Here is a 27,018-nt window from a genome sequence, read left to right as displayed (position 1 = left end):
ATTCGAACTCATATAGCATGCTTTTAATCTTAAATTTTACATTAACTATAATCAAATTTACATTGAAATTTAGATTTTCATTATAAACTAAGATAGCAGTGATTTCAAATGATCTTCCCTGCTTATCAAACCACAAATGTACTGCAGTCCATGCTTCTTTTCCTTAGCTTTAGTTCCTGGATGCATTTGTGCCAGGAAGATGGAGAAGGGTCTACCATCACTTCCCTCTTGCCTCAGGGAACTATATTTTAGAAATGCTCCCATGAATGAAGAGCAAGAGCTTCCTTCAAGATATTCTTCAAATACGTCACCACTAAACTGGGTGTTGAACAGATGTTCACACAACTAATAACACAACCCTGATTGCTACCATAAGCTGCAGTGACATAATTTCTGTGTCCTTTAAGGTTAACAGTGTTTTATCATCCTCAGGTGATTAGCATCTTGTGCACTTTACCATGTTTTTGCTCACTCAGATACAGGCATAACAGAGAGAAAGCTTGATTGTCACAATAAGTGAGGACAACATTAATTACAAGGACAACAATGGAAATACACTAACACATCCATACAGTAGTTCACCTAGCTAGTATAGTGTTAGATAGAACAGCATATGTAACACTGAGAATGCAGATATTGTTCACAGATCAATTATATATACATAATACATACTAAGTCAAGATACTGGAAAAGAAGAACATAGGGAAAATGTTGAGAAAAGAGTGAATACAAGTGTTCCTATGATCCTATGTTCCAAACGTTCCTCCTGCACCTAGGGAGAAATAATCCCATGCACGACAGGCTGGGGGTTGACCTGCTGGAAAGCAGCTCTGCCGAGAGGGACCTGGGAGTCCTGGTGGACAAGTTAAGCATGAGCCAGCAGTGTGCCCTTGTGGCCAAGAAGGCCAATGGTGTCCTGGGGTGCATTAGGCAGAGTGTTGCCAACAGGTCGAGGGAGGTGATCCTCCCCCTCTACTCAGCCCTGGGGAGGCCACACTTGGAGTACTGTGTCCAGTTCTGGGCTCCCCAGGACAAGAGAGACATGGCACTACTGGAGAGAGTCCAGCGGAGGGCTACAAAGATGATGAGGGTCCTGGAGCATCTCTCCTATGAAGAAAGGCTGAGAGAGCTGGGCCTCTTCAGCCTGGAGAAGAGAAGACTGAGAGGCGATCTCATCAACGTGTAAAAGTATCTGAAAGGGGGAGTGTCAAGAGGATGGGGCCAGTCTGTTCTCTGTGGTGCCTAGGGACAGGACAAGAGGCAACGGGCAGAAACTGAACCACAGGAAGTTCCATCTAAACCTGAGGAAAAACTTCTTTCCTGTGAGGGTGACAGAGCATTGGAGCAGGTTGCCCAGAGAGGCTGTGGAGTCTCCTTCACTGGAGATATTCAAAACCCACCTGGACGCAATCCTGGGAAATATGCACTAGAGGTTGGACTAGATGATCTCCAGAGGTCCCTTCCAGCCTCAGCCATTCTGTGATTCTGTGATTAGGTAAGAGTATGGTTTCATAGGACAAAAAGGGATCATAAGGTTGCAAAAATATGCAAGGACAAAATACAATCCTGCGTCTGCCATTCAGTGCTGGTCCCACTTATAAAGAACTGATTAGCTACATGTTCTTCTACAGATGTTGTAGCGGGAAGATTCTCTGACCGGGATCACAAAAAAATCATTTAAAGCAACTTATCAGGTTCATGTGAAGATGTCCATATTTTTCTATCTTTTTTTGGTTCTTCTTGTCTGATGAAAAGAAAATCTGAGAGCTGGCAAGGAATATAGAGCTGTCATGTTACTTACATGAAAATTTATAGCTTCTGTGTAACTTCTGCACTAGAACAGATTAGATAAAGCAAGCCAATCGCTGCAAACTGGTACAAAATTTTGGACTCTGGTGCGTCCTTTGTCCATGGAACACAATCAGATTTTCTCTTTGGTAAAGGAAAATGACTTAGAGCCTAACATCATTGCTACACTTAATCAGATTCCTCTCTTTAGAATGGCTACCTGTTTAGTAAGACTTGAACATCAGTTACGCCTGCCTGAAGCTACTGAAACGACCAGCATCCCTACAGCTTTCTTTTCTCTTTTTCAAATAGGTCTTAGAGCAAAAGAGTATACTGTCCTATAAGATAGGATTAATTGAAATGGAATATTACCTTAGGAACAATGACATACTTTTTTCCCCCTTTAACACCTGTAACTTAAATTGAATGTATTTACTCCAGAAGGATAAATTGCTCTGTGGAAAAATCTTTCAGTATTTTTTTCACCTATTTTACCCCCTATTCTTCTGACTTGAGTGACTTATTCAGAAACTGTGGAGAAAGTTCTTATTCTCAGAAATGTTTGCTTGTCAGTGAAACTGACTCCAAATGGGCCTGATGTTCAGACAACAAATCATCAGAGGAAAGATGTGGAGACCAAGCTGAGGTAGATACAGTGAGGTCAGCACTGCTGAACCTGCTCCTGCTCTGTATATCTACTGACTCTTGTACATATAACAAAAATCTCTTATCACTAAGTTTTTTCTTATCCTGGAAAAAAAGGTTTGGATATGTTTGTTTCATGTTTGTTTTGTGTTTGGCTTTTTGGCATAGGATTTTTTCTTCTCATTTAGAGTGCTATATTCCTTTAAAAAGGGCATAGCTGTGTGAGGCTGATCCTCTGGAAGGAGTGGGAAGATGGCTCCCTCTCTCAGGAGCAGCCAAGCATGGTCAAGGAGCCAATAAGTCAATAAGTCAAAGAGCCTTCATAATGGAGAAGAAAGTCTGCAGCTCCAGCAGGGACTGAGATTACAAAGAACAGAAGCAGATCAGGCCTAAGAAATGGGGAAAAGAGGACAACAGGAGACTGTCAAAACCATTGAACTGACTAAAATCAACCCTGGAGGGAAGGTTCTGCCCTGAAAGTACAGAAAAAGCAGGGAGAAAATGGCTTTTTTTTTCTCCCCATCTTAAATGGCTTTCTTAATGGAGTTCACTGTAAAGAGAAGGTAAATAGATCTATCTTACAGCTCTGACCAATTTAATATCCTGTCACACCACATTTAAAGGAAGGTTGATCTTGCTAATAAAATATGCCTAAGTATACCATAAAGAACTGACACTATTCTGAGTATTTCAGATATCGGAATTTATTTAAAAATTCCCCTTGGACTTTCCTAAAATATGGATTCAAGTCTATCAAGAAATGCCTACAATGATAGAGCAAATACTACTGTTTCCCATCAGGGCTGGAACTGACCTAAAAGTTCAGTAAAACAGTTCAGAGGAGGAATCTTTGCACGTTATCAAGATAGTCCTTTCTACATCATGGACTGACCAGTTTTATTTCACATAGATGAAGACTGAGTTTACATTTCAAGTGAAGTATTTTCAGATGTTTTAGGGAAGCCTTTTGCTATTACTTTACAAAATACATTAATCTCCTAATGATGGATTTTTTTGGCTCATACATGGAAACATCTAAGTCTATTTTAAAGTGGCTCTCTAGGAGCTCAAGCTGTCTTTCACTTCCAAAACTGTTGAAGGAATCTTTTCACCTACAAAGCTAAATACAGATGTTTCTGAAACTGAAGTAAGAAAATCCAGGAGGGTCTACTTGAAATGCAGAAGACAAATAGACATAAAAAAAGATTTATTTTTTAAATTCTCACTATCTCTGACTCTTTAAGTGGTTGTTGACTGACTTTAGTGTTCAATTAGCTGCAGAACATTTTAGGAGGATAACTTTTAAAAAACAAGGTGATTATTCCTTAATAGACAAAAGTAAAGAAAAGCAAAGGGACTATTCAGCTGAATGCTAAGATTTCATTATTACGTGCACACCACTTTATTCTTTGTGTAATAAACTTCCTATCTGGTTTTGTAGCAAAGTATAAATATGCTACATCTTTGACATGCGCTGATTGTACAGTACCTCTTCTTTCTGGCATCCTTTCAATCCTCAGCATAGGGATTTTCTTTTAACATTCACTGAGATAATTATCCCATCTTTCTTAGATGCCTTCTTTATTTTTAGCTTCCTAAGTAGAAGTGTTGTCTTCTAGTTTGCTAGATTTTGTTAAATAATTTAGTACATTTGCATACTAAAAATTGTAGCTAAAAAAAGATGGGGATCTCAAGAGTAAGGTTCAGAGGGAGAACAGGCTAAGTTTTCACTGAATATTTAAAAGGATACCTATCTTTAGCTGTCTATATATTTAGCTGTTGAGTTTGCTTAAAATCTTTTTTTGGTAAGAGTCTCTAACATATTTAAACAAAGCTAGGAAGGAGTATAAGAGAGCAAAGAAGCATAAAAAAGCAGAGAAGCTCCAACAGCCAAAATATAATATACATAATATTATGAAACTAAGATTATATTGGAAGTAGAGTTTTCCAAATCTATTTTATTTTCACACAAAGAAAAGGTTCACATTTTTTACATTGTAAGTTTTGAACTTGTGATTTTACGAAGAGTGTTTGGATTCTCAAGGTGAGCAACTGGATATTTTTGAGTCAGGGGGTATAAATACTTCAGATTAGATATGACAGCGCAGCTTTTAAATGCTAATCATACTGATATTACCAATTTAGACTTAGACAATAAAAAAAAGAATGCTTTCCAATAAATTCCACGCTACTATTCATCGAAGAAAAACCTAGAGAACAGGCAAGTAAGTAAGACAAGCTGGAGAGGAAGAATATATTCAATACACAACTTATGAGATACATTTCATACATAGAGCTACCTTTTTCTTCAGTTGCACTAGTTCAACTCCTTTGAAGTAACAGAGTTAGCTAAATCATTATGTTACCTAACTGCTTCTAGTCACAAGCCTACATCTAAGAATGTAATGGTTTGACACATTCACCCGCATACTAGATTACACATCTCCTTGGAAATGAGCTCTTAGTAAATAATTTCATTTAATACTGTTATGATAAAAGGCATAAATCCTAACCTCATTTTAATTCTAATACACCTTAAATATAAAATTCACGTATTTGGTAATTAGCTAACCAAGAATATACTGACACATTTTAGAGTTGTACGACAGTATCTACTAAAGAGAAGGAAAGTCCCTTTAACAAAGTTGATCTCAATTATGTAAGCTCATCAGAATATGTTGTGGAAATAACTGAAAAGTTTTCTATTATGGTTAAGTGTCAAAGGGCAATGATACCTGCATATTTCTCATATTAGTTTCTGTCACATATTTATTGCTTAGCGATTTTATTCTAGGCTGTGTGAAAAATCCCATCATGTAGGGGAAAAAAAAGAAAGCAATAAGCAATAAAACAATTCCCCTCCCCTTCATAACTTCTAGAGCCTAATCAAACTACAAATATCTATGGAAGTTTTACCATTCATTCTAATGGGGAAAAACGAATTACTCAGTTAAGATTTAAGTGGAAATATATTTATTACCTACAGCTATTACAATAGATAACATAAGGCAAGAGCCCTGTTTCCATATCCCATTACAAGCTATCACTAATCAATGAACCAATGAATAATCAATCAGTAAGTCATGATGTCTAGATGGCGGATGTTCCAAACATTTTGTACTACAAAAAGTTAGGTAGAAGTATACCTCTTGTTCTAAATATTATATCTAAAATGATTTACGCAGTTTTAATGTTTTCAAACACCATCATGAACACTGTTACAGAATAACTGGCTGATGCATGTGTTTTTTATACTTTTTATATACTATACTTAATTTCTATACTTCTCATATTATTGTATAGTGTAAAGGTACTATCGGTATGAATTTAAGATAACTTCATTACTTGCCTGCAGTAAAGTTGCAGTGTATATTTTAGGTAATCCAGAAGAAATACTGAAAAATCATGAAGCTCATGTCTTTATTTATCTGAATTACAGAAATAATGAATGACGTACTTAAGAATTTTTTTTAAGTCCTATTAATTCTTTATAGTCACTTTGCCCCTCTTCTTTCATCTGTAGTGGAAGTTGCTTTTCTGATGAAGAAACTAACTTGTACAAAGGTAAGACTCCTGAGAAGCCTAAAATGAATGAAAATATTTTTATAGTCATTCAAATATCATAAATATTAAAGTTTATCTCAAGAATTTTTTAGACTATTGCTGCAAGGAAAGGGATTAGCCTTAGGAAACAGAACTTATTTTTTCCAACTCCATTTTGGTCCTGTTAGAGCGGTAGCAATTAGATCTTTAGCAACAAAAAATTTTAGATGCAGAGTAATTATATATTTCTCTTGTATCATACCTCTAAATCATTCTTTTTAATTATACAAAGGGACAAAATATACTACTGCTTCTAAACTTTTGACACACTTCCATTGTCAGTGCTGTAATTTTATTTGCTTGCTGCAGCAATCCTACACAAATTTCTCATACCAATTTTATGGCTTTTTACTCACTAGCCGACATGCTCTTTCTAAGAAAGGTGTCTCAAACCTAAATTGTTGTCTTATTTTGGATTTTATAGGCAGTCTGTGTAAGCACTTGAGGTTTAGTTTGTATTTCTCACCTTTTTTCACCCCAGTGACACAGGTGCAGAACCCTGCAGTCGATGCGGATGCTCACCAAAATACAAAGGCAAATGCTGAGGAAGGGATTCTCCTGGCAGGCTACAGACATACAAAGATACACGAGAATACTGTAGGTGTTCTCAAGAGTCTATTATAATCCAATAGCTGGAGTAAATTCTTTAGGGCTTATAAAATTCTTTACAGAGAAAAGGAACGATCACACGATCAGTGGGTCTTCTCCCTTTCTTAATCTGGAATTGTAGTTTTCCCATTCACTTTTCATAAAGAAAAACACCAATTAACTAAAGGTGGGAGAGCTATATGATATGAGAGCTATATGATAATTCTCTGTGTCTTCTCACCTTTTTTTGAGGAACTTGGGACAGAGAGAGGAAATCAGGGGAAAAATAAAGAAGAAAAAAGTTTTTTTATGTTTTAAGGAGGTATGGAGAAAAAAATGTGAAGCTAGAATAAATAAGAGAAAGAATAAAAAGAACAGAGAAATAGAAAAAGAGAATGGATAGAGGAAGCAAGAGTAAATGCACATAAATTTCACTATGTATAATTGATATTTTGTGCAATGCCATTTTGCAGTTTCCTGGCAAGTGTCCTACATTGTTGATTTTATGAGAAAGAACTGGGAAGCTATTTTAAGAACTCATGTTTAATTAACAGTGTTGTCTGTCTACTCTTGCTTTTGTGTTTAAATGCTGAGGTTGGTTGAATGACTACCTATACTTTTAATACTCATAAGAGAAAGAAAAATGGATTATTCTGTACTTTGGAGAGGCTTTTTTAAAAATTATTTTTCTTCACATGAATGCTTCTAGGTACAAATTCAGCCGTAAAACCCTATTAAAACCCTATAACACAAAACAGTGACTTTGAAAGAGTTTCAGGACAGAGATTTCATATTTATATTCCATATAATATGAAAGTCTGCCAGTTATGTGGTTGTAACTCCACCTTTCTGTTTTGTCTTACTTGTTTTATCAAAATACATACTAGAACTTAGATGGGAAGAGGTTGTATCTTTTCATTTCCTAGCACACTGACCCTGATTGATCTATGAAATTCTGTACAAACACAAAATGTAATAATATTTCACATACATCCATCTCTGTCACTTCCTGCTTTTTCCCTTTGCTTTATTTTAGTATCTGAAATGTATTATTACCTTTATTTCTCTGAGCTATGATATTACTGTGATAGTAGCATTTTCTGTCCTACTTTCTCTATTCCCTAATGCAAATGCAATTGAAGGAGAAAAAATACTCTTATCCTGATTCTGCTGTGATCCAGTTTAGTAGTGTGATCCTCTGACATCAGCAGTATGGTTATTCTAATCAGTTGCATACACCTTGCTGAACTGTGATGATCACCTTAGTGTTCTGCAACATCTAGGCAATACCTTGTTGGAAAACTTGCTGTTCTGCAGGATTTTTTTTCTCCTGAATAAATTATAGAAACTAGAAATAGAAATGATAACTGGAAGGGGTAATATAATTCTCTTCTGTAAAAGTGGTAAGTTACTCAGGCAAATCCATTTGGTCTCTGAGATACTGTCATTGTGGGAGAACAGGCTAATGTTCAACAGGAGTAAATGGCATGACCTTGAAATAACACCAGCCCAGTGAATTGTAGACAAAACAATCCAAATATATACCTAAAGCACCGAAACCAACATCACAGAGCTCAAGATGCTGTTGTGCTGCTATTCAGAGGGACCCCAATGGGCTGGAGAAATGGGTAGAGAAGAATGTCAAGAAGTTCAACACAGGGAAGTGCAAAGTCCTGAATCAGGGGAGGAATAACCCCATGCACTGGTACAGGCTGGGGGCTGATCAGCTGGAAAGCAGCTGTGCAATGAAGGACCTGGGGGTCCTGGTGGACGACAAGATGAACACGAGAGAGCGATGTGCCCTTGTGGCAGAGAAGGCCAACAGCCTCTTGGGCTGCGTTAGGAACATCATCGCCAGCAGGTTGAAGGGGGTGATCCTTCCCCTCTGCTCACTCCTGTTGAGACACACCTGGAGTGCTGGGTCCAGTTCTGGGCTCCCCAGTACAAGAGAGACGTGGACATACTGGAGCAAGCCCAGTGAAGGGCCACAAAGATGATTAAGGGACTGAAGCATCTGTCACGTGCAGAAAGGCTGAGAAAGCGGGCACTGTTCAGCCTGGTGAAGAGGAGGTCGGGGGGATCTTATCGATGTTGATGAATAGCTGAGGGAGGGAGCAAAGAAGATGGAGCCGGACTCTTCTCGGTGGTGCCCAGTGAAAGGACAAGAGGCAACTGGCACAAACTGAAACACAGGAAATTCTGTTTAAACAAAAGAAGAACCTTTTTTACTGTGAGGGTAACTGAGCACTGGAACAGGTTGCCCAGAGAGGCTGTGGAGTCTCCTTCCCTGGAGATATTCAAACCCAGACTGGACAATATCCTGAGCAACTTGCTTTAGCTGACCCTGCTTTGAGCAAGGGAGTTGGAACAGATGATCTCTTAGAGGTCCCTTCCAACTTCATCTATTCTGTGACTCTGTGAAGACATCCACTGGTACATCTGCCTGCCCTGGTTTCCAACTTCCACCTGCAAGACAGCATTGTTTGTTGATTCTCTTCATTGTCATTAGTAGTTTTCTTGATATTTTACCCTGTGTCTTAATTCATCCTCTTTCCTAGGCTGCGTGGACAGAACAGAATCAAAGTTAACACAAATCAAATGATTTAAATAGAATTTTATCTGATGGGATTAGGTGTCATGACTTTTGCATTTTGATGGAAAACACTGTAGAACTGAAAAATTATATATTTATACATGGAATGGGGCACATAACTATAGTGATACTCATTTTGAGTATCAGTATGCGTGTACAGCACTGCAATTATTTGTCAGACAGCAATTAAACTGTTTTTATCTTATCAACATCTACTGGAGATCTGTCAAAAAGTATCTCAAAAAACTGAATTGTTCACTCAGATTTCAGAACTATTTATTTAATAAGAGTAGCTTTCTTCTGTTATTTTATATTGTAAAATGATAAATATATATGACAATGTTAGTTTAATCCAGTCTTCATGCCAGAGTAAATATATATTACCTGGAAATTATCCTGATAAAATTTTAAAGGCTTCTTTATAAGAATGGAAGATCTCATTCAATTCGCTCCTGCCTCTAAAGCAAAATATCTTGGATATGAACATACTGCATAGACTTTCAAAGCAAAATATTTTATGGCACTATATAATTTAATGGCGAGATGAGTATATCCTGAAGTTCGCTCAGATTACTGGCATTTACAGTCTTTTCTCATGCTACACTTCTTGAAAAAAAGCCCTGACTACCACTATATCCTTATGATAAGACCCACAAAAGACTTCAGGAAAGTCCTACATACTTCTACGCTAGGTGCCTAAATCTGTAATTGTGATCCTGGCCTTTCTTTTACTGCTGATTTTCCCACCTGCTTCATATTTCATGGCAACTAAATTACTCCAAGGGCTAACATTGCCCTTTTTGGCATAATCAGAAATATCTCAGTCTTGACAGTGCTGAGCTGTTCAAAGTCCTATGCCTCTCGTAAATCTAGTACTTTGTACAAACTAAGTATTCCTGTCATGCAAGAGATTCAGTATAAGAGGCATTTTCAAAGCAGCTCTGGCATGTCACAGAAAACTGCCAGAGGCAAGTTGCATCCCCAAGTCTGTCGCACTTATTCAGCATATTCATTCAACTCCCTCTCTGACTGACATCAAAACTCACATCACTTTACCTTATGACTGAAGCACCAACAATAGCATTAATAAATATTTTTTAGACTGTAAGGAGAGCAGTAGCTGTCTCAGCCACACCTGTGTCATGGGACCATAGAGAAAGATAGGAGATGATAAAGTCACAGAAAACTAGATGTCATTTGTGTATCTGCAAAACTAGTCAATCACACCTACATACTCTGGCTACAGCAAACTTGCAGCTGACCCTAAAATTCTCCACTCCTATTCTAAGTATTATATAATTCCTCATTGTCGTTTTCTGCCAACTATGTTTTCATGCATCTGAATTTCTTGGCCAGAAGATGGCATAGATATTTCAAATTAAATTGTTACTATAGCATCACTGCAACTCTGTATGATAATTACTATAATCTAAATTCTGTGGAGTTTATCAGTGTGATCTTTCATTTATGCTGTGCTGGTTATGTCAAATTTTCTTCAACTTGCTATGCACTGCAATGAAGCAGTACAATGCAGATTATTCTCATAGCATCTGACATCTATTGTTATGTATTGTTATGTAGTTTTCCAGCTGTCCAGACCTATGAGATCATGACCACCCTGAATGTCTATCAGCTCCAGTTAAAAGTTGAGGTTATATAGGTTCTTGCAGGATCCAAACTAGTCTATGGCATTCAAAATCTCTGCCTTAGTGAGATTATTGCATATGAATTTGGACTGTAAATATTTAACGCTTTTCCTCAGTGTCAAGCTACCTGCCTGACATCATTACAGCTGTAAGCAATTGCCATGCCTGTAATGATATAGCAGGCTTCATTAGCATCCCCACTAGATGACAGTGGGTCTGAAAATTCCTTTCACTATGAGGGAGATGTGCACTTCGAAATGAGGTTGTATGAAAACTACTATATAATATAAGGCTTTTTCTCATTTTAAAAAGAAAGAGATTTCCCTACATGTTTTATGCTGAAATATGCATTGTGGGCCTGAAGCCATTCGCATGCCCTTGTATCACCACTTGCAGCACCAGGGTTAATTTGCTAATCAGAAGCAAAACTCACAGGCCCATCACACAATTCAAATTTGATATGCACGTGGACTTCCTGATTCAGGCCAGGTTTATAAATAGCGCCTTAAGTTTAAAAATAGGCATTTAATATCTAAGGGAGTTGATATTATGACCTGCAAAATGAATGAAGCTCCCAAGAGTAACTGGAGCTTATGTAATATTTATTTCTACATTTCTGCTCAGCTGTTTTATGTCATTTTGATGCTGAGCTGCAAGGACTGTTAGCTTCATAATCCTTTAAAACCTTTCTACAGTGAAGCTGGGGCTGTCTGCACACTTGCTTGTCTAGGTAAACTTAGATGGCTTTGGGATTTTGTCTGAGAAACAGTGATCATTGGCCCTATTTATGGATACCTTTTTTTTTAATTTAATGGTTTTTATTGCATATGAGCTTTGTGGAATTTCCAACTGCGCTGCCACGTACAGCAACTTTCCAATATTAAGCTGATGCTAGAAAGACTCTGGAGAGATCTTCCTTTTCTTGAAATCTTACTATTGGTTAAGGTCTATGGGAGAAGGGTTACTGAGCCTATAAAACTCAGCTCTGTCCCCAAATACATGAACAAGAGGAGTTTATTAAAACTGCATTAGGTACACACAAAAAACAGCTTTCACTCCTTGATTTTGTAGTTGTTTGTGACATTTTAAACATGAAATACTGGTACTAATGGAAGAACATTAAGAGTAAAAACGTTCATGGATTATGAAGAAAATACAGTGTTTGCATCTGTCATTGAGACATCATTTTGTGTATGAAGACAGCTATGTGACAGAAGTAGAGGCATGACCAACAGGTATGCCTAAAAAAATGCTTTTCTAAGGAAAGTCCAGCCCTTAGTAGAAAACTAAAGCAGACTGTATTGAATATTATGCTTAACCTTCTAACCTTGCTTTCTTATAAATTAGCCCATTTCTCATTTCCTGTGATGTCTCATATTCAGATACAGAGACTTAATCACTCCCACCATTCTGTTGTGAAGGGGAGGAATTACTAGTTTTCTAAGCTAGGTGTTTTTTCCGCTGTCTATCAGTTCAGTCGATTTTGCCAGATGTTAGTATGGTGTTGAGTTCAGCTATGGCTATGAGTTGTCGTATTTTAATTTTCTACTTCCCACTGGCATGCACATAATATTAGTCTTGTTTTCACCCATCAGGACACAGTCCCAAATTCACATTCTGAGCCAGGGCTTTTTATAGAATTAAAAGAGATAAGTTCTGGGTTAATGAGCAAGATTTCAAAATGCTGCAAAATCTGTAAACTATCTTTGAAGAAAATCAGTAGAAGTATTAAGAGTAGTCAGAAATTGGTGCTTTAAGATATAAATTAAAGTTTTGGCACCATTAAATACATCAAAACTGTAGGCATAAAAATCTTGGCAATACTACATTTGAATAAATTACAGCTTTCATAGAACTTGATCTGAATTCATACCAAAGCAATCTACTAAATAAGCCTTATTATGAAATGATCAGTGACGACTGTTCACACATCTGGCAGTATCTCAGAGGTGATAAAAAGACAGTAGATAAGAATGTCAAGGACCTGCTAGTTAGAAATTATGTTTGATCCCATAATTGGTCCAACATTGCAACATTACTATCCTTTTTCCTTGAAGATACACTTAACGAGTAAACATAAAAATCTGAGCCAATGGCCACAGAAACAAAGCTTTGAACCTGACTTCAATGCAAGCTACATCTACTGTTTAGTTTTGCCTAAAAGCAAAAGCATCTCCAGTTCACATAAAAATTCTGCACTCTTAGATAAATTTGTTACAACCTGAAGCATTAATGCATAAAGAGGAAGTGTAATGTTATAGACTACACAATGTAGCAACATGACAAAAACAAGATGGTGGCTGGAAAAGATTTGTAATTAGAAGCCAATACATTATTTATATTGGAAATAATTTGAAATAGATGAACAGAAATAGTGATCTGGCAATCTGGCAGCCAATATTAGAAGGTACAGATAAATCTTGAAAAATAGGAGGAGAAAGAGTAGCTTTGCCATTTTTCCACCAAAATGAGATCTTCTCTACAATTCATTCAGATTTCATTAGTACAAAAAACTCTGGCTAGGGTTCCTAATGCTTTAAAACATTGTTATTTTGTTCCATAGATATATTCTTTTGTCCAAGCTAAAAGTTTTGGAAGAAAGAAAATACTTCACAGTTTCAACACTTGAGGAAACGTCTCTGCAGACCACATCTCTCTCAGTTATCCTCCTAAATTTGAAGGAAGAATTTGTCCCTCTGCTTCTTTTTAATCTGCTGGCAAAGTGCTCAGCCTTCCAGTCTAAGTCAATGGGAGGCACTTAGCACCATGCAGACTAAGTGACTGTAATTTTCTACTACTGTTCAGCACCTATTCAAGTTTTTGGAAACTTCGGGAAACTGTGTAATTCCCAATAACTTCAGCACCTCTTTAGCACTGAATCTAGGGAATCACAACCTACATAGCATTTTGTGTGTGTTTTGCTGATAGCAGCTGCTGTGGATGCAACGTTACGTAGTTCTTATTCGATGCTCTTCTACCCGTCTTCACATCATAACAATTAATCCCAAACACATTCTTCACAACCTGTCAGGGTCACGGTTTTTTCCATTCCATTTATGTCGTATTTTGCTCTTGGAAAAATTAAGTTATCTGGGAGAGCACTTCTTTGTTTCTTCACTTTAATGTAGTTTTTTACTTGGCAGTAGGTCTGATGTTGCTGTGTGCTTGCTGAACAGAGGGGTTTTTTTTTCAGTTATAACAGTGAAAATATTTAATGGAACATTGCTTTGGATTGCATCTCAAAGCACAGCCTGCCAAAGCTGGTTACCATTAGCTTATCTTTCTTCCCAGATACATCTATAGCACAACAGCTGCTTAAGTTATTTAAATGGCAAACTCAAGAAATTCAGCCTGTACATCCTCAGTTCAGCCAACTAGTGTTTATGCACTGTAAGGCATTCTTTAGTTACATGAATGATTTTATTTTTTCACAGCAGCCTGATCTCACTATCTGAAGGGAATGAATACCTTTTGCCCATAAAAAGTTATTCAGGATTTTGATATTATGGAGTTTGGGGTTTTTTTATTCAATGTGGAGTTCCAGACTTCATTTGCAGCCCTCTGTTCAAACCCAATTCTAAAGATAAAAATTACTTTATTCCTAGATCTTCCTTACAGTACTCATCACTACAATATCCAAGTGCTTCACAACATAAAAGAGTTTAATTTCACAACAGGCCATGTATGGGGATTTCACAGAACATTAACATTTTCCACTAATCATAGGTGCCTAAATCTAAGGCCTTATTTTTAAATTACTTATTATATAATGTGTGAAAACCTAACACCATTGCTGATCAGATGTCAGTGTCGGAAACAATGAACTTCAAAATACCCAACAAAGGTACTAAACCCAAATAAATTTTTATTTGAATTTGCCATTCTACAACTACAGCGCTCCTGTACTCACAAGGAAAATGTATTAGAACTCAAGTTTCAGGAGAACTCTTCCTGAACGGCAGGTTAAAAGTCCTCTCTGCAAGCAGGTATCTAGCTTCCAACCTGTTTTCTAGCCCAGCTATTTGGTGTCCCACCTGACATGCTAACTGTGAGCTGGAATCCTGGCATTTTGGTTTCCAAACTAATGAATTTTTAAAAGGACACACTCCCAGAATACGCTTTCTTCTCTGTCTTCTATATGAAGCAGCTAGTGTTTCCAAGACTTTCAAGCTTTCTGGCTCTAAGGCAGCCAGAGAGCATAAGCTGGGACAACAACGGCTCCTCGTTTTGGGGAAACCTGAAATTTGGCTGCTTTGTAGACAAAATTCCAACACTTTCTAAACACTCAAATATTTTGAGGATCCTTCTCACATATCCCTGTACAATCCAGTGTCCTAACTGACTAACCTCTATAGTTTTAAGTTATCACTTGTTTATCTCTATGCTTCTGTCTTCTGGCCAGATCTACCATTCAGCTTCATTTATCTTTCATTCATTATCAGTCAGCTCTCTCCAGCTTGTATTAAGACTTTTTTCACTTCCTGACCCAGTCCTAATACTGTAAAAAACAGACCTTTCTCGAACCTGTTTATCCTCCAATTTCTCCATCTCAACCTCCTCTGTCTCCATTTTTTCTTATTAACTCACAATCACAAAGAGTAAATGCAATAGAAAGTCAGGTTTCCAGAAGCCTTACCCGGCCAGTGATATTCCATTTCAACTCCTAGTTTCAGTTCTCTTGCCCAGTCTCCTTCGTGCAATGAATCATTTATCATCCACCTGCTGATATTAGTATTACCTTCAATCTGCATTAGTCCCCCACAGACCAGTATGAGCACATGATGAACAGCATGGGAAACATGCCTTTGCTGTCTTCATTCAGTTATCTGGTTTTAGCCCCAACTAAAATCACATTAAAACTTCAAGGCAAGTGCTCAGACCTATGCTACACCTTTCTAATAACAGCAGAATCTTTGACTGTGAAAATATAAGTTTCAGCTAAGAATATGAAAGCTGAATTTTTTAAAGACTTGTACCTTGGCTAACCTGTGTGGAGTTTCACAGTGATATCAGAAGAAAGGTACTATCTGGACACAGAGCTCCTCCGCTAATCTGGAACTGCATTGTTTGCCAAAGCATAAGATTGCTAAAACTATTCAGAGAAAAGCACATCAACTTCCCTTTTTTCAACATAGGGCAAAAAGAAACCATTTCTTGTAGCCGTGTTCTTTCAACTGCTGAAGCTTTTAGTTCAAGTTTGCCAATAATGGTCATAAGAATATTAATCAAAAGCACCAGCAGAGGTTGCAGCAGATGGCTGAGAGAAAAGCCTTTTATGTGCAATCTCTGGCTAAACTGACAACTTGTAATAACATATAAATAGGATTCTTTAAGTACTACACTTTAATAAGGACACTCTTTGTCACATCTAGAGTATCTATGGTGTCATTTCTGCAAATTTGCAATGTTGTGTGGAAAAAAAAAGCTACCAACAACTTTTCAGTCACTTTCTACTTCTCAGTGATAAATTATACACAGAGCTCTGGGCTTCACACAGTCTCTTGATCCATTTCTATATCATTTGCCAGTATGTCAAGGGTAGATTCTGAAAGCAATTTTTTCCCCTTGTCCTTTTCTGCTTAAAGGAGGTCTTATGTTTGCATTGAAATGATCTGGAATTCCGCCAAAGCCTTCAGGCTAAGCCTGTATCAGTCTGGCACTGAACTCCCAGACAAAAGGAAGAAACAACTACAGAAACCAGCTAGAGAAAGATATTTATAATACAGATACAAAAACTATGAAAAATAGTGCAGCAGTCTCTCACCTGAGGCCATTTATCCCAGCTACCTTTAACATAAATGTCAAATGTCAAACTCAATGCCCGCATCAAATAAACCTTGCACAAACGGAAGTAAGTGGAATCCTGAGCCAAATGATTTAAATGCTTTTCTCTGTGGGTGTTTGTAGATTTAATATTTCTACCTGACCATTTAAAGCATGAGATTAGTGAGAGAAAATGCATTTTAAAATGTGTCAAATAATATATTTTAAAATGATTATTTTGTGCGTTATAGAAGCTAAAATGCCATACTAGTGTTTTTTAATCTATTTTTATCTGTTTGTGTTTTGACTACTCAAAATAAATGCATAAAAATTTACAAAACCTCACTTTGGATTACTAGTGAAATTTTGTCATATAAAAGTAGGAATATATCTTCTTACAATTTCCAATCAGAGGTCATATTTGATCTTCAGTGAATAATCTCCAGATTCCAAAATATAATCCCATACACACACACATATCTAAACATACATGCACACATATTCATATACATACATGCATGCATATGTCAGTATGTATACATACACATTTATAGTTTTCTCTAGATATGTATGTGTTCATGCAAATAAATAGATCCATACATGTAGTAGTTATTTTTAAAAAATGAAGAAAAATATAACCATGTATCTCCTTAGAAATGTGAATGGTTGGGAGGCATTCAGATGAAATATAACAAGACTTATCATTTATGTACCTAAAAAAAAGAGAGAATACATAATCTATCTATGTTCAAAGGATTAACTCAAAACACATTATGGGTTATGATTGGATTCCATTATGATTATGATGGGTTCCATTGTCTTTGAATAAGAGTAATCTCCCTTTGTTTTTTTTCAAAAAAAAAAACAAACTAGAGAATAGATCATTGCTTAATTTCCCAGTCAGGAGGCAGAGAAGGATGGGCATCAGTGGCCTGTGGGAACTGTCTTTGTCACTGCATGGCATACCTTGTTTTCCTGAAGAGCATGTCTCTTAATTTAGGAAAAATAACTCCGTTTGCATTCTGCTCAAATCTCAGAAATTCTTTCTTAAAAAGTCCAAAGCTGCTGCTTCTCAAAACATGGATTGCAATGGTTTAGTTAAGTGATATTCAGTAGATTGAAAAAGACAATGTCACTATAATGGAAGCTTGAAATGCAAATACAAAAATAGATTTTCATTTCAGGGCTGGATAAGTTAAGGGTAATTTAAGGAAAAGGAATGAAGTTAAATATGAAAGGTAAATGTAAGTTCCGAAATGTATTAGTCATCATATTGTTTATGCTGATTTTTCAAGAAAGACTATCCATTTAGGACCAAAGCAGGCTTAGAGTTATGAATATTTTAATTATATATGAATTCTCAGTCTGTGAGATTAGGAGAATCCAAATAAATGAGACGACAAAAATAGTACTTCATGGTAATTAAAGTCCCCAAACAGTTTTCTTTTAAAAGGTGTACCTTTAAGTTGAGCATCTTCCTATTTGGATTAAAAATGCATCTTATTTCTGATATATAAAAATGAATTTTGATCTAGAAACTAAAAATTAAGTCAATGCAAATTGTTCCACTAAGGCTGACCATTAAAACACTGAGAGAAGCAGCAACAGAAGAGAGTAAAAGAGAAAATAATACTTGTCTTCTTATATTTGTTTTACAGGAAATGTATTTGTTGTAAGCCTGGCCATCGCAGACTTGGTCGTAGCAATCTACCCATATCCACTGGTCCTCACATCTGTATTTCACAATGGATGGAATTTGGGATACCTTCACTGCCAGATTAGTGGCTTCCTGATGGGCCTAAGTGTCATTGGATCAATCTTCAATATTACAGGCATCGCTATCAATCGGTATTGCTATATCTGCCACAGTCTCAAATACGACAAGCTGTACAGCGACAAGAATTCTTTGTGCTACGTTGTTCTGATTTGGGTACTAACATTTGTTGCTATCGTGCCCAATTTGTTTGTGGGATCTCTACAATACGACCCTAGGATTTACTCTTGTACATTTGCACAATCTGTGAGCTCAGCGTATACAATAGCAGTAGTGTTTTTCCATTTCATGCTTCCCATAGCCATAGTTACTTTCTGTTACTTGAGAATATGGATCCTTGTTATTCAGGTAAGGCGAAGGGTTAAACCAGACAACAACCCCAAACTGAAACCGCATGACTTCAGAAACTTTGTCACCATGTTTGTGGTATTCGTACTATTTGCAGTCTGCTGGGCTCCTTTGAACTTTATAGGCCTTGCTGTGGCTGTTAACCCAGAAACTATAATCCCTAGGATTCCAGAGTGGTTGTTTGTATCTAGTTATTACATGGCATATTTCAACAGCTGCCTTAATGCTATCATATATGGACTCCTGAACCAGAATTTCAGAAGAGAATACAAGAGAATTATTGTCACTTTTTGTACAGCAAAAGTTTTCTTCCAGGATAGTTCTAATGATGCAGCAGACAGGATGAAAAGTAAGCCTTCTCCGTTGATTACAAACAACAATCAAGTGAAGGTGGACTCTGTGTGAAAATGGGAACCTTATGAGTGTCATTCAACAACATCAAACACCGTATCTGTTTTACTAGACCTACTAATAAATATTATAGTGAAATATCTGTTCCACACTGAAGGCACTTTGATAAAATTCCTTGCATGATACTTGGGATCCAAAGTTACAGAGCCTTGACATATGGATCCTATTATACAATGATGTATCTTTCAAATAACAACACAGTCATATTCTTTAGGATAATATTACAGGATTGCACATGGATAATTTCATTTTTTTTCTTAAATGGAGGCAACAACTAGAGATAGTTTGAAGCAGAAGTATCCATCTAGCCTAGCCAAGTAAAAGAAATTGCAAAACCATTCCTACCACTTTCTACTTGGTTACGGTGGTCTTGATTCTAAAACCCCTGAGAACTTTTTTAAAAAGATGAAATCAGGCCACTAGCAAATATATTAGTGAGACTGTATTAGTGAAGTGACATATCAAAGTATTTGAAAAGAGATCGGGATATTTGATAAGTATCTCTACCTATATTCTTTTGCTCCTATAATGGACATAATTATTTATTTTTGTGGAGATTAAATCTCACCAGCCCTCCTAGGAATGGCATTCCCAGTTGACTTCTCAATTTTAAAATAGCATGTAGGAGGAGAAATACATCTGATTCATTATTTTCAAAGCTACAAAGGCAAGGAGAATAAACAGGAAGGAAAGAAAAGAGATATGATTCATAAAATTCAAATCTAGGGGTAGAAAAAAAGGTGTAGAAGGGGTGGGGAGAGAAATATGAAACATCATATTTGCAGGATGACCATGTGATATTTTTTTCAATTTGATCTCCTGAAAAGCTCTTGAGACTACAAATTATTGCCAGAGATAAGCTTTTCAAAATAATAATCAGATGTTTACCACAATTATGAAAATAGTGTAAGAACCCAGAGCAATGAAACACGTTCAAATAATCAAAAAGAGAAGATGCTATTTAAGACACTGGTACAAGGAAGAAAACACAACTCTCAGGACAAGATCTGACATAGGGACTGTCCACAGGTAGCAGGTGCCTCTTAAGTGTGAGGAGACACACTGTGAAGTGAGGAAGCAAAGCCAGACAGGCTGTCTCCTGTAACAGTGAATCTACGTTTTCTCCCTCCAGTGCAGAAAAACAGTTTACAACAATAGGCTTCATCTTTTTAATTTAACAGGCCAAGATCCTTTCAAATAATATGGAAATACCGTTCAGTAGTTTCACTGACCTTAGAGAGAAGGAGCATTTTGGTCTGGAAGGATACTCCAACTGTCATACTTTTAAAGTTCAAGTGTTCATACCCGCCCTTCCGTAAAATACACTTGTGATAGTTGAACACCAGGGTAGGTATGATACCAACCATCTCAACTGGACTAAGAGTATCTGAATAGCCTATCACACTTCTGCTAACCTAGGTTAAAATGTAGACTATATTTAGACTAATTCATTTAAACTATTACTTGGTATGCTGGAAAAAAGTACTGATTTTCAACAGCTTAGACATCTTCGAAAACAACAGTCACTCTATACTATATAATTCCTTAAACTGTATACTAATCTAATACCATGTCATCTCTCTTGGATCATATACTAGCGTACCCTTGAATTAATATTAATAATAAGGCTAAGGGAACATACTCATATTTACTTGAAAACTCCACTGATTCTTTGTCAGCTGACCAGTTTCTTACCTTAAAAACAGGTGCCTCATGTTGCCACTCACTCACGTCAAATTGGTAATGGAGCTAATTAACATTGCAAATCTCTGGAGATGAACTAGCCAGTCAACGCATTGCCAAGGTGCTTGAATCATTTTTGTTTACATTCAAACCCTTGTTGCCAGGAAACACAGTGTAAATAACCAGCTCTCTTCTACTGTGGTATCGTCGTACGATGCGATATGATAGAACATGATTAACACCATAAATATATCACAGCTTTCTTCACTGTGATTTCATCCTTAGAGGATGCTTAGCTCTGTAATTTTATCGCTTTGTGTGTAGTGATTTCAGAATAACAAGGGAGGCATGACCACCTTATAGTAGTCACTTAAGGAAAAACACTATATAAATTCTTACAAAACTTGCCTTATTTAAAGCATATTTTCAATGAAAATAATGTCTTATGATACATCTACTAAAGTACCCTAAAGATAGTTTCAGTAGCCTAATTATCAATAAATTTAGAATTCTCAAAGATTTTTCACTCACCCTTTCAAACTGAAAATGTACGTTTATCATGTCTACGCATTAATGAGCCTTGACAATTGTTCAGGATACTGTATACAACACTGTGGGTTATCTGAGGAATTAAAGTCCCTTTTAATTCACAAGTGCTAAAATATATTTTTGATGATAATGAAAATGGTTTGCTATATGCAATAAAACATATTATACCAAAGGTATATATTTTATTGAATAGGCCTGTAATTAAAATGGAGAGCATTTTTCAGAGCTGGTATTTTGACATATTTGTATTAAATCTAAAAATCACAGAAATGTGCATGTTGGTGTTGTTATGAGCTACTAAATATAGCAATAATTTTAAGAAATTAATCTCTTGTTCTTCTTTGGGAGAGGGAGGTATTTTTTTAATCTTTAGAATTTAGTTTAAATTATGGATGAAACCTTTGAGAAATATCTGCTGCCCTCTTCAAGATCATTATGCATTTACTACTGTTCAAAAGTATGTTTTAGGTACAGTTTGCAAAACAACTCATTGCAAAAGTGAAAAACTGAGCCACTGTAATGAGAATTAACTCTGTAGTAATAATTTCTTTTAATCAGAATCTGTTCCTTCAAAGTGGTTGAAATGATTCATTTGAGACAACGAGCAGCCTCCTACCATAGCAGTTCAGCACCTCATGAAATCAGACTTTTTATGGTCAATATATGGTCCATATGATCAATGAGAATAATTGTGATTTCCTTCCATTTTAGGAGGTGGAATTAGGAACTTATCCAAAATTAGTTTTTCTTCAAGTGAATGAGCCATGACATGTTTTTTTACATTCCAAGTCATGACATTTTTCCTTTTATAGAAGACTAGCATAGGACAAATGCATTACTTAGAGCTCAATCTGGATGTTTTACATACTGTACTTGTCCCGTAGCAGTCATCTGCCCTGGATAGATATAATTCTAAAACATGAGTCTTGGCAATCCTTCACACATGCAGGGCACCATCTCTACACTATTTCCTATCCATTTCTGTTTAGAGCACCAAAGTACCTCTGCAAAGGAGCAGTGACTCCCTCTATATGCAACACTTTGAAGATTTATGGCCTAATTGGGCCTAATTTAATCTACAAGAATTTCTTTCTTGTATCACAGCCTTGATTGTGTTGACAATCTGAATATCCTCTTATATTACCACATCTTGAACCTTACAGACAGACAGTTTTACTGCTGATCATGTTCATTGCAAATTCACATAACAAAGCAGCTTGACGTTATTTCATTTTTACCAGCAGACAGAATATCAATTAATACATCTGCACCAATTAACAGGGTATTTACTGTAGTCAACTGTAATTGCATGCAAAAATGTATTTTCATTTGAAATAGCTCACTTAGAGTGCTTTGCACAGTATTTTTTTTTCTTACACTGGACTAGTGGAAGTGCACAGATAGGAAGCAAACACGTTATTTCAATAGGGATAACATATAGCTTTTCCTATTTTTCCTTTTCTTCTTGTATGTTTTAGAAAATAATTACATCTTTGAATCACCCATAATAAACACACTATTGGAATCAGTCTGTGTCGCCCTGTATAACACATCCTGCTGTAATCTGTCAATATTGCACCTTTTTACTCATTTTAGACTACTTTTGAAATGGTACAGTTAGATCTAGTTAGCCGTAACACATTGAAGGGAACTCCTTAAACTGCACTGAAAAAACAACCATGAAAAAATCCTTAAAAATATAATACAAAAGTACATAAATATGTGTGGATGCCCGATTCTATCTTAGAAGACAGTCAAGAACCCTTTGATTTGAACATTTTGTTCATAAATTGTAGTAATACAGTTAGTAATAATGTTCTCGAGTTACTAGTAATATTCTTTAAACCTTTCCTAATAACTACACATTCCAAGTATCATTAATAAAGCTTACAAATAATTAAGAAGTACAAATATCTGTCATTTAACTACTGAGGCTTAGGATATCACACATGCTAAAGCCAAATTTATTGAAAGAGAAAATATCCAAGTAGTGGCCTCGCTTATACGCCATGTACTGTATCTCCCTTTTTTGCCTGTGTTAAATAAGAATTCCATTACGTGGTTTTATGAATTTAGTCACTAAAAACATTATTCCTACCTCATATATGTGTCTGAGAGGTTGCAATGAAGAATACAGTGGAAAAGACTCACAGTACAAGTCAATAGCCTTTATAATTTTTTCCAGAAATAAAAATGAATTCAGCAAAAAAATACATATGTTAATAATGATCAGGGAATATGTTTTCCAAATACAATAAAAATATTAGTCACCCAAACTATTTCTGTTACCAAACACTGATCAAGGTATGTGTACTTTGATAAGCAGGTTACTCATAAATGTATAAACCAATTATTCCAAAAGATGCAACCAAACAGTATTTAAAGCACAATGTCTGATTTTCCGCTTGCATAAACCAGCACAGCTTCATTGTTTTACACCAGCTGAGGATTTTAACTTATTAGTTTTCATAGATGTACGGAATGGCTATCTTACACCATTACACAAGCAATATTTGTTTTAATTGTAAGGAATACATCATTATCAGCTGGCCAGATTGTGGGAAAGTGTGCCTTTCCCTGCTAAATATCAGCAAAATAAACCTCCACCAGTGGAACTGTCTATATGATATGTCATTTTATAAGTAAACGTGTAAAGTCAGTAGTCTTTTATTCTGCTTCCTTACTAACTGTATTAACAGAACCCACTTAACCCATACCCAGAAAACTGCACCGACACAAGGTGACATGGGCAATACAATACAAAGACAAGAAGTCTACTTAGTTACTCTTTCTGCTTATACTGCATAGGTACACAAGGTTTTCTTTTAATAGCAAAGAGGATTTCACTTTGCAACTTTGTTTCCTGGTCCTAAAAATGCTTTTACTCAAATACACGCTCTTCACTCCATTAATATGTACAAATATTCACAGTTGTTCAGAATATAAAAGTCAGGTGCAATCCAATGAGGTTATCAGGTTCATGATTCAAAATAAGCAAAAGTGTTTTCCTGCAAAATCTGAACTGTAGAACTTACTGCCACAGAGCATGCCTACAGAAACCTTACACAGGTATACCAAAATTAATTGCCCAGGAGGAACGTTCCATGGGGATAGTAAACACAAAGATACAACTTCAGCATGAGGAAATCCCTAGACCAAGGATTGCTGAAATGTTAACTGGAGGAAATATCACTACATTCTTGCTCCATTCTTATTCTCTTCTTCAGTATGCACACAGGGATACTGAGATAGATGGACTTTTTATCTGACTTAATATGTATGTTGTAGAAATGTAAAATAGAATTAATCCAATACAGTAAACGTCAAAAGACAAAATGCAACAATGATGTCTCATCCTGAAAAGTCCTTTGTTTACTAGGACAGATTTTGTCTTGGGAGGCCCAGAGAATATGAAGATACCAGGTGGGCATTTTTTGATCTCATTAGACTTCAAGGTCTGTCACACAGATGCCTGCTATTAATCTGCAATCTATGAGTCTGGCAGTTAAAAATCCTAATTAGGACTCTCCTAAGTATCTCTTTGCTTTCTCTGCTTCCATTTTACTCCTTCAAGACAGATCTTGCATTTGGATTCACATATTGTTAGAAAACTATTGTCTGGGAAAACATTTATCGAAAGACAGAATCCATCTTATACAACTACTTGTTAGAAATTAAGTGTGTTCAGAGCTATCAGTGCAGCATCTCAAAGGAAGAAGCTATTTGGGAAGTTTCCATATTAATCCAGAAAAGCAGCAATTCTATTTTTTCAACTGTTTTATCTTACCAGAATGTTTCCATGATGTCAAAGAACTGTTTTCAGAACACAGTTAATACTTGCTCATGAATTATTTCTCTGCAACTAGCAGAATTCAAAACACATAATCCAACTGGTTGTCAAAGAAACAGCTGAGTAATATCTGTATCAAAACTTGAAGTAATACAAGCAAATCTCCAGAATAATTTTCCGCATTCCTATTCAGGACATAACCTAGGTATAAACACCACTACAATCATCAAAAAAACAACTGCCAATGTTTTTCAAAGATGGGTATGCATGTTCAGGGAGGCAAGCCAAGAGATTGTTGAGCTCTCTCACAGGTAACTCTGCAAAGCATCACTGGGTTACATTTAAACATAAATACTAGTTATTACAAACTAATCCAATCCAGACTAGTGAAAATGTTATATTTTTCATAGGTAAGGGCAGAATGATGACATTGTGGGGCGAGAGAATGAAAAAAAAATTCTATCCATAGTAGAAATATACAAATTAGGAAATTTGGAGCAGAGTCTGTAACCACGTGAAAGTATTCTTAAGCCAGAGTTCTGTTTCATTCTCATCAGTTTTTTTTTTTTTCGGCTCAGCCTCAGCTGTTATACAACCTTTGGATTGTGTTCCATGGTACTGAGAACAACAGTTTAGCATCTGCCTATGACATTCTTGGTTTCAGTACTTTCTATTTTGGAAGAAGGAAATGCTCAAGGAGAACCCAGATACTGCATTCCAAGGATGTTTGGATACAACTGGGTATACACAATTGTAGGCAGCTATGAAAAGTAACATTCCATTCAATACAGAATAGGTAAAAGCCACAGGATAAGTCATTTGAAAATCATGTGTATTGTATTTGCTTTCTCAACACCAAATAATAAACTGAACTACCCTGAACTACTGAACTTGCATTTCCCCTGTTATCCTACTTTTCAATGCAGTGGCAGCACTAACACTTTTTAGCTGTTAGAGATCTCAACAGAAAATTCTGAAGTGGACTCTCCGTGTTCGCGTGTGTGTTCGTGTGTGTGTGTGTTTGTGCACGCGTGCATGCGTGCGTGCACACCACATGGAGGTGGGAGAGTTCAATATCTTAAAAAAACTGGAACAGCATAGGTTACTCATTATCAAGATAATACTAGGACAAGAATAGTTAGCTGCTACATACAGAAAAACAACAAAATGGCCCTTACCTTGCAGAAGACCCTGTAACTTCCTGTAAATGACCGTGTAACAGGCCTCTTTTCTCTCTGTGCCTGATTTTCTGCATGCTGTTCCATGTTAGCTTGGGGAAAGGCAGAGAAATCACCATTGAGGCTACTTTGCAGGCACAGTAGACTTTCGGTTCCAGTATATACTTACTATTTTAGTGCGCTGTGGTGCTGGGCTTGGTTCTAGCTGAAGCACCATCCATGCTTAGTGCAGGAGGAAAATGACTCACAAAGATTTTTCTGGTGTTTATTATAGAGTCTGGTGGGGATGGACTACACTTCTCCTAGGAAGAGCCATCCCTGTTTCATTTTGTGGTCTATTATAGTCCTAATTCCTTCCTTTCCTAGGCTACAAGAGTGCAATCATTAACTTTGTAAAAATTTGCTGCCTCACATTCACACCAGCATATCTTGCAGATAAAGCAAATTTGGATTGGTTGGTATTTGAACAGGAGGTCACAATGAAAACCCTTAGAGTGTTATCAGAGAATTTTTCCAGTCATGACAGTCAATACTAGTCGAATTTTATTATGACAGGCTGGAGGGAACTGTGTGGTCTCATTCAGGACAGGATGATGTATTATCAGAATAGTGCTGTTTGTCTTTTTTTTTTTAAAGGACACACAGTTACAGAATAGGTA

At 36.5% G+C, this 27,018-nt stretch overlaps 1 protein-coding gene across 5 annotated transcripts in view; it reads left to right on the top strand.

The window, feature by feature from the left end:
- Positions 1 to 25,985, top strand: part of MTNR1A (melatonin receptor 1A) — a 71,722-nt gene extending 45,737 nt beyond the window's left edge. For 3 of the 5 annotated variants that reach the window (XM_068942699.1, XM_068942700.1, XM_068942701.1), the window contains one exon: positions 18,285 to 25,985. In XM_068942699.1, coding sequence (XP_068798800.1) covers positions 18,285 to 19,153 — 869 coding nt within the window. In that variant the 3' untranslated portion in view covers positions 19,154 to 25,985. Of the gene's footprint in view, positions 1 to 5,956; positions 5,998 to 18,284 lie in introns of all 5 variants that reach the window. The other 2 variants (XM_068942702.1, XM_009665889.2) reach the window with 1 other exon arrangement.
- The last annotated feature ends 1,033 nt before the right edge of the window (positions 25,986 to 27,018 follow it).

This window comes from Struthio camelus, chromosome 4 (genome assembly GCF_040807025.1).
Source record: "Struthio camelus isolate bStrCam1 chromosome 4, bStrCam1.hap1, whole genome shotgun sequence".
Taxonomy (NCBI): domain Eukaryota; kingdom Metazoa; phylum Chordata; class Aves; order Struthioniformes; family Struthionidae; genus Struthio; species Struthio camelus.
This window is presented reverse-complemented; position numbering and strand designations above follow the sequence as displayed.